This window comes from Semicossyphus pulcher, unplaced genomic scaffold, assembly GCF_022749685.1.
Source record: "Semicossyphus pulcher isolate SPU_LCO1_2020_fin unplaced genomic scaffold, fSemPul1.0.p SCAF_16, whole genome shotgun sequence".
NCBI lineage: Eukaryota > Metazoa > Chordata > Actinopteri > Labriformes > Labridae > Semicossyphus > Semicossyphus pulcher.
Window position 1 is genome coordinate 7,162,637 of NW_027211670.1, and position 8,164 is coordinate 7,170,800.

Sequence of the window (8,164 nt, forward strand, 5' to 3'; positions counted from 1 at the left end):
TTGTCTCAGGACTATTTACAAAAAGAGTAGGTCTAAACTGTACTCTTTGTTATATTATGTACAGATACCCAACAGTAATCTACCATGAGCAACATGGCAACAATGGCAAGGAAACATTACATTTTACCAGGCAGAAACCTCGAGCAGAACCAGACCTGTCTGCCCCAACCAGATGGGCCGAGACAGTCGGATATAGGGAGAGGCAGAAAGAGAGAGATGGATAGAGACCAACAGACAGACAGAGGTACACACAGCAACATAAACAACAGATACTTATGGTTACAATGCCAACAATAATAGTAAAAAAATGTCTAATATGTCTAATATTTCCCAACAAATTTTTGGCTTCTCTGGGCAGTGGGCACAAGCTAACACACCACTACAGCAAACAAGTTAGCGAAAATGTTGTGATTTACACATCCAACAGTTATAGAGAGAGTTGAGTTTGTGTCCACTGGATGAATGCATGTCCATCATTCTGTAGCCATATCTCAGGCGGCTGTGGCTCAGGGTTTAGAGCAGATCACCCACAATGCAGTTCAATCTCCGGCTCCTCTGAATGTCAAGATACTGATTCCTGAATAATGTGCCATAGGTGTGTGTGTGTGTGTGTGTGTGTGTGTGCGTGTATGTGTGTGCGTGCGTGTGTATGTGAATGGGGTAGATAAAATCCTGAGCAGAGTGACACCCTGCATGACAGCCTCTGCCACCTGTGAATGAATATGTGATTGATGTAGCATGTAGTGTGAAGGGTCGGAAGACTGGACTGGTGCTATATCAATTCTGTCCATTTACCCATTAAAGTGCTGTAAGCGCGCACACGCTTATTCAGGTATTAATTATAACATGTTGTTTGCTGTGTCTCCATATCAACACCTTAGTTACATTCGCAATTGGTTTTAATATGTCCATTTACCTGCAATTATGCAGAGGAAAATTGTTAGGTGCAATTGAACTGTTCCCGCTTCCACTCTAACAGTCTTCTCTCAAGCAGACGCCCACCCCTTTCACTGCCTTCTCCCTTGCTTTCGACATCAGCCTGGGTTATTTTTAGCTCAGTCCGGGGGGAGCAGGAGAGGGAGAGAGAATGACACAATCCTTTATAAATGGGTGGATGAGAGGAGGAGTACGAGGAAGAGGAGAAAGCGTGGGCGCATTCAAGATGGGTGCTCATTTGAATATTCATAGAAACATCTGTGGTCACAAAGGTACAGAGATGGAGATGAGCTCGTATGCATCGGTGAAAATCAATAGAGGGCTCTGCTGCTGAGTGTTTTGGAAAATGGGCCTGACTAATAATTGCAGCATACTGATTTGAAGTTACATGGGACATGCTAATGGTTGGATGGAAGGATCCATGAAAATAAGTAACAGCAGAAAATATTGTGTTGTGATGTAAAAGTGAAAAACCGTATTGAAAGTTGTCAATATATTGTATAGTAGTATATCTCTTACGCCAGAGGCCTGCTCTGAAGCTGTCTTCATATGTCCTGAGACACCCGGAGCCTTTGTACACTGAACAAAAATATAAACGCAACACTTTTGTTTTTTGCTCCCATTTTTAATGAGCTGAACTCAAAGATCTAAGACTTTTTCTATGTACACAAAAGGCCTATTTCTCTCAAATATTGTTCACAAATGTGTCTAAATCTGTGTTAGTGAGCACTTCTCCTTTGCCGGGATAATCCATCCACCTCACAGGTGTGGCATATCAAGATGCTGATTAGACAGCATGAGTACTGCACAGGTGTGCCTTAGGCTGGCCACAATAAAAGGCCACTCTTAAATGTGCAGTTTTATCACACAGCTAACTGCCACAGATGTCGCAGGTTTTGAGGGAGCGTGCAATTGGCATGCTGACTGCAGGAATGTCCACCAGAGCTGCTAAGTATTATCTCTGATTCTTCTTGAGCTAAACGAGAAGGTTTGGCGGAGTTATGGTAAACAGTGACTCTAAACATTTCATTCTGTATAAGTGACAGATTGTTGGTCTGTCCATCATTTGGTCTGTCCTTCACTTTGGTCCAGACTGAAATATTTAAACTAGGCTTCTCCATTCATCTGGATTCTGGATCTGGATCTATTTTTACCTAAAGGATAAATCCTAATGCCTTACTTGACTATCTGAGTTTCCTTTTCGTGCCAACATAAGCTTAACGTTTGTGGTTTTGAGTGAAGTGTCACAACATTCATATGTTCCTTTAGGTGTATTGTAATGATTCTTGTGATCCTCTGTCAGTTGTTTTGTTCATTAGATCAAAGTTTGAATCTGTGTAATACCAAATACCTGCTAAATGACGGCCATTTGTCAGCCTCAGCTGTACTGTGTTAAATGCTACAATTGTTTTCATGCTTACATAATATTAGGATTGCAAAATTCAATGAGCTCAGACTTCAACGTGAGTCTGAAGCTATTGCAAAGAAGTCCAATGAACTTAAAAGATTTCTAACAATAATAAAAGTACATATTTTAATACTTTATTAATGTATTTGTGTGTTGTAGTGTATCTTTAATGTCAGGGGTCTCCAACCCTGCTCCTAAAGAGCTACCTTCCTGCATGTCTCAGGTTACTCCGAACTCTAACACACCTGATTCCAATGTTTTGCTCGTTATGGATCCCCTGAGATGCTTCAGTTGGTTGATAACGAGCAGATCGTTCAAATCAGGTGTGTCAGAGAGATACCTAAAACATGCAGGAAGGTAGCTCTACAGGAGCAGGATTGGAGATCTTAAATTTAATTCCAAATGCCATATGTGCCACATGATATTTAAGGAATGGAAGAGGTTTAACATTTCTGGAATTTGAAGTCCAAAAGGGGAGAAGCCAGTTTGAAGGACACTTCAATGTTATTTATCTTATCTATATATAATATTTAATCATACATCTACCTAATAGATTAACATAATATATAAATGAGAACAGTATTTTTCACTGTAAATACAATAAATAACTATGTTGCACAGTGAATTGTTAATGTTAACAAGTTTAGTCTTTGTTCCATTTGGTCCCCATTGCTGATCTGGAATACTCAACAAAAATCACTTCAACAACTGTACTGTATCTAATGCAGTGTATAGTAGTTAGCATGTAGTGCTGTAAGAGCATGATGGCACCAGCTGTGGCTTGCACTGCCCCTGCTCTTAACTAGAGAGGATGTTAAAAGGTCATCGAGTGAGAAATGGTCATACCATCAGGGCTGCTAACTCTTTCCAGCCTCTCTGCCTGAACGACCCTCCTAATGACACTAAACAAAAGCACTCTCCCGTCATAGTGAAAAGAAATGACGACTGGAGAGCTTGTTTCCAAAAGTGACATTTGCATTTAATCCAGTGCTTTAGCATCTTACAGTAAACAACAAAAATGTACACACATTTAAGAGACAAAAAATAAACTTCTGGATAAATATATTTGGTATTTCTGGTTATTTACAAAAGGAACCGTATCAAATCGTGACTTACAATTTCCATGCCCATTATAACACTCACACAAACTTGATTAAAATAAACATTTTTTCTCCTCTATTACCGGCATCAGTCGGCCCTGCACAGCTTACATCGACTGCACCTTACAGAGAAATATTGATGTTGCAAGTAAAAGGCACTCAGAGAAAAGCTGGGCCATGCCATTTAACTCAAAGCAAATTGACCACAACCACATAAGCAACTGAATAATTTCATTCCAAACCCATGTACATTTATCAAGTGTGGCTGAAAAAATACAACCTTAAATTAACCTGTTTGAAATGTTTAAAAACAGCATGTTTTGGTCTTTAAACTAACTATAATTATAACCCATCAAGTACTTGCCTTTAATTGGAAATTTCACTTTGTCTGTGTCAGTTCTTCAAATGGCAGATGTCTCATTTTGGAATGAAACGATTACAACACACACAGCAACTCACTTAAAATCATTACAACCAGAAAGCCATAACAGCTGACATAAAAATGGCAGTGTAAGCAACTGTGTGAAATAGATAAATACTGCACTGAAGGTCTAAATCTGCTCTGTCTACTCAAAATAGAAGATACTTAAATACTTTACAGTCTGTACAACGATGTTCATAAGACACTCACTGTTGGAGGTACATTCAGAAATGTGGCTACACTCTCGATAAGAATCTGTACCAACAGCATTTATGATATGTCTTTTAAAAGGAATACACAGTATTTCAGAACAAAAACGTGTGCGCATGAATGAACACATCAATACTGTGAGGGAGTCAGCTTGGGTTTTATGAGCAGACTGTGAAAGCTCCCCGTGAAACAGGATAATCGATATGGAGAAACCAAGAGAAACAGAATTAAGTGTAGCTTTGGTGTGCACGCTCCACATGGTAACAGTACTCGTAACTCCATGCAAGAGATTGGACTGTGTGTGATGCCCAGTAAACATTTTTACCAGAGATAGAAATCAAACATTATTATTTAAAAACAACAACTTTGCTACAGCGGACAAGAAGCTGCTGGGTCTTCCTTGAAACCACATTACCTGCTGCTATAGACCACACACTACTGTAGTGATTGTGGATGAGATACTGCTACATTTTGGCCCCACAACAATGATTTTAATCTTCCTTAAAGAAAAAAGTTACTAAAAGAAAAGAATTGCTTAAAGCTAGTTGATAAAAAAACCCCATCTCACTTGGCCTATAGTCTTCTGATTCTAGCGTATGGTGTTCAAGAAAGTACAATATCCAGGACAAATGCATACAGACAGGATTTTACAATAGCTACTACTCTGTTATATAGCTAACCTGATCCATTGGGAATGGCAGAGGAAAGATTTAACCTAATGTCCATTTCTCGCACCCTTCCTTGGAGAGCAGGGAATGAAGGGGAAAAAAGGAGGGAGAAATTAATGTCCAATGGTGTCGCCTCTGTTTGGTTCAAGGATCAGAGGAATCCAGTAGAGACGAGAAGAAGGCTGTTGTGTGCTTTTTCTTTGTTGGTATATGTTCGCTGAAGCATATCTCAAATTGGATTTCCTCGTCATACAATCAATGAGTGATTTTTGACAAGGCCAAGTGTGCTGGGGAAAGCTATTTCATCCATGGAGACTGAAAAATGTAGCCCATTACCTTCAAAGCTAAGTACTTCACGGAGTGGTGGTTTCTATTGATCCAGCACTGCTGGATTATGTTTTTCCACCACAAAGCTTGGTAGCAGGAAGGAGACGTGTTGACCTATGTGCCACAAAATTGGCACTACAGACAGAAACATAACAGAGAGAGTTTATTTGTGGAGTAGTTCACCAGGGGAAAATTGGCTTAGCATGCTAGCTTCTTTCGCATGATTTTTCCGTGTTTCCCTTTCAGATACAACCACTGACTGCTGCCGGGCACTTTCACCTAATGAGCAACAGCACTGGAGAAGTAAGAGACTGAGAGGTTTACGTCCAAAAGGGCACCTCAACAGTGGCTTTGTTGGGAGGGGAAATAATGTTTCATTTGCAAGCAAGGCCGGGTTTCACAACTTATGACACTGAGCTCCTCTATCAACACAAACACAAAAGTCTGACAATTCCTCCCAGACTGTTGCTCTGATCATGTCTACCAGACTCCTGACAGTCATATCTGATTATAGATAACACTTCCTGTCCCACACAGGCGCACCTCTTTAGGGAGACTGCGAACCGTCGAGCCGCAGATAGAAGATCAGGAAGTGTGAAATAACTATTCCTGAGGTGCCTTTCACTCGATCACTCTTCCCTGACACCAGAGGCCGGTCTCCAAGCAATCATTTAAAGTGTACTCTGAGCTCTTTGCAACACTTGATCCTCAAATAAATCGATTAGAGGAAAGAACAGGAGAGGCGAGAGGGAGTTTTCATGTGGCACTCCACTCTATGTGCTCAGGGTGGTGACGATGCCTAAACTAACCTGACATATTCTGACATATCTAACTTCTGGTCTTAGTCAACATTGTCATATTCAGCTCTTCTACCTGCTTAACTACTCTGTCATGATGCATAGAGGAAAAGCATGGATGTCCCTACATCTCATTCTTCTTCAGTTGTTCAAAAAGTCCCGTGACTAGACGGGAATCTGGCAGTAAGCCTTCCCTCCATCACAAAGTGCCCTGATCAGCGCTGAAGAATCCCCCTTCTTTCTTTTTCCTCCTTCTCAGTCTGTGGGCCCTCCAGCAAACAGCTGCCACTAACAGCATCACAACGCCCGCACACAGCAGTGCAACAGACACAACTTTGGTCTGGAGCAGCGTATTAAAGGTGAAAGTCACCCCCGTGCCCGCCATGCCAATCACTAGTGATATCACACCAAACGGGAACACGCAGCGGTACCAAGACTTTTCTGTCCCGCCTGTAGCCTGGGCAAGTCTCTCCAGCGTAGGGAGAGTTTCTGGAGGTTTGACTGGGTCTCGTCCAACACTTCCTTCCCCTTCTCCTCCTTCTGCACAGCCATTCAAACCCTGGTTCTGGTTCTCAGAGTCCTGTGGTAAGGTGTTGGCCTCGCTGCTGTTGCCGCAGTCCAAGTCCGGATGGAGTACCGGGGCCGGGGGCTGGCGGCCTGAGGAACAGCCCATCTCGGAGCTAGTGTCCTTGGGCAACAGTGTGAGAAAGGCGGGTTGTTGGCGGCGGTTCTCTCAGCGTGCGGCCGGTGATTGCTACTGGTGCTTATGATGCTACACGGGGGTTCTCCAACGCTGCTTCTAGTGCTGTCAACTCCAGTTAGGTTGCTGCGATTGTTGCTCTTTATACTTGCCAGCATGTGCCTGTATTTTGAGAGATGAAAAGAGAAAATCTGAAAATAGAGAGAGGGAGACGGGAAGAAAAATAACAGAATATACCAAAAACAGAAAGGAAAAAACAAAAACTGGGGACACATTTTACCCTGGCTACAGATTGAAACAATCATAGAGAGAATGGTTAAAATACAGAGGAAAAAGAGAACACATCACATAAATACTTTTTATTTTTAGCCTCTATCACACATACACACTCAAACACACAGCTGCAAAGAGGATGCACTCACCCTGTATTTTCAATGGACATCAATGGGTGACATGTTTCGGTGCAGGCTCGTCTCCCGAGCTGCTCACGGCAGCAGCAGCAGTGTGTGTGCCGTGATGCCGACGTCCATAGGCTATATAATCACACAGTGAAGGAGGCGGGGCCTATGACTAGTGGTAGACTGGATGCCATGCTCTGATTGGCTCCCTCAGCAGAGTGATTTCAGGAAGGAGGGGTGGGGGTGAGGTTAACTGTTCAGAGGACTCATTCAATGATATTAATTCATTATTTAGTGTGACGAGAAATTCGAGAGGTCCCTGAAGTAGTGCCTCGTTCTGTGGTCTGCAGGATGAAAACACTGCTGTGTATCTCAAAAGCAAAAGAGATCACGTGAAATTGAAAACATTGCAACATTAGAGCTAACGTTATTGTAGTTTTTATTACATCATGCTAACAGCACTGACTTGCTGGTTTGTCTGTATACACAGAATAGGCAGCATATACTGCAAATGTATGGTGTATCATTACTGTTAGGTGGTAATACTATCTCCAAAATGTCACTTTTTTAATGTGAAAACCAGGCTTGTTTCCAGACAGGCCATGAAACATTATACATAAATACATTTTCAAAGCTAATGATGTTTTTTTTTTGGAAAATTAAAAAACACCCACATAGGAATTAAGGGGTGTTCACATATTAAAAACAGTGTCATTCAGTATAGCAATATCTAATTCAGGATTCAAATGAAATCATTCACTCCACAGTAATTGAAAACACGGCTCTCCTGCATTGCCCTTCATCATGTGCGTCATCCGTGTTCCCCTTCAGAAAGGCACGACAGCCAGTCTTGTCACCATCGACAACCTCGTCACTGTTCGCTCCATGTCTCCATGTTGTCCACGCTCGCGTTTCTCCTTTCAGACAATGACATTGAGACACTTGAGCCAGCAGCATGCGTCCCTGGGGATGGCTCGTATCACCAGTACTGGAGCATAAGTGGCAATCATGCATGTGCATGTGCACTTCATGATTTTCTTCTCTCTGGAGGCGATGAATTCTCCCAATCCACAAGACAAGATCTGCACTTATCATCCCATTTCTGATTTTGGCAATAACGTTGGTTGAGCTTCTTTAGTCTGATAAATATAAACCTCCACAAATAGAATCTGTCTCTCCTTTGGGAACATGATGGTTAA

At 41.9% G+C, this 8,164-nt stretch overlaps 1 protein-coding gene across 1 annotated transcript; it reads right to left on the reverse strand.

Annotated features, from left to right (window-relative positions):
• Positions 1-3,322: 3,322 nt before the first annotated feature.
• On the reverse strand, positions 3,323-6,540 carry LOC138593703 (transmembrane protein 100-like). The gene has a single exon (XM_069664789.1). The coding sequence runs from the start codon at positions 6,538-6,540 to the stop codon at positions 6,067-6,069; it is 474 nt and encodes a 157-aa protein (XP_069520890.1). The 3' UTR covers positions 3,323-6,066.
• Between the last annotated feature and the right edge of the window lie 1,624 nt (positions 6,541-8,164).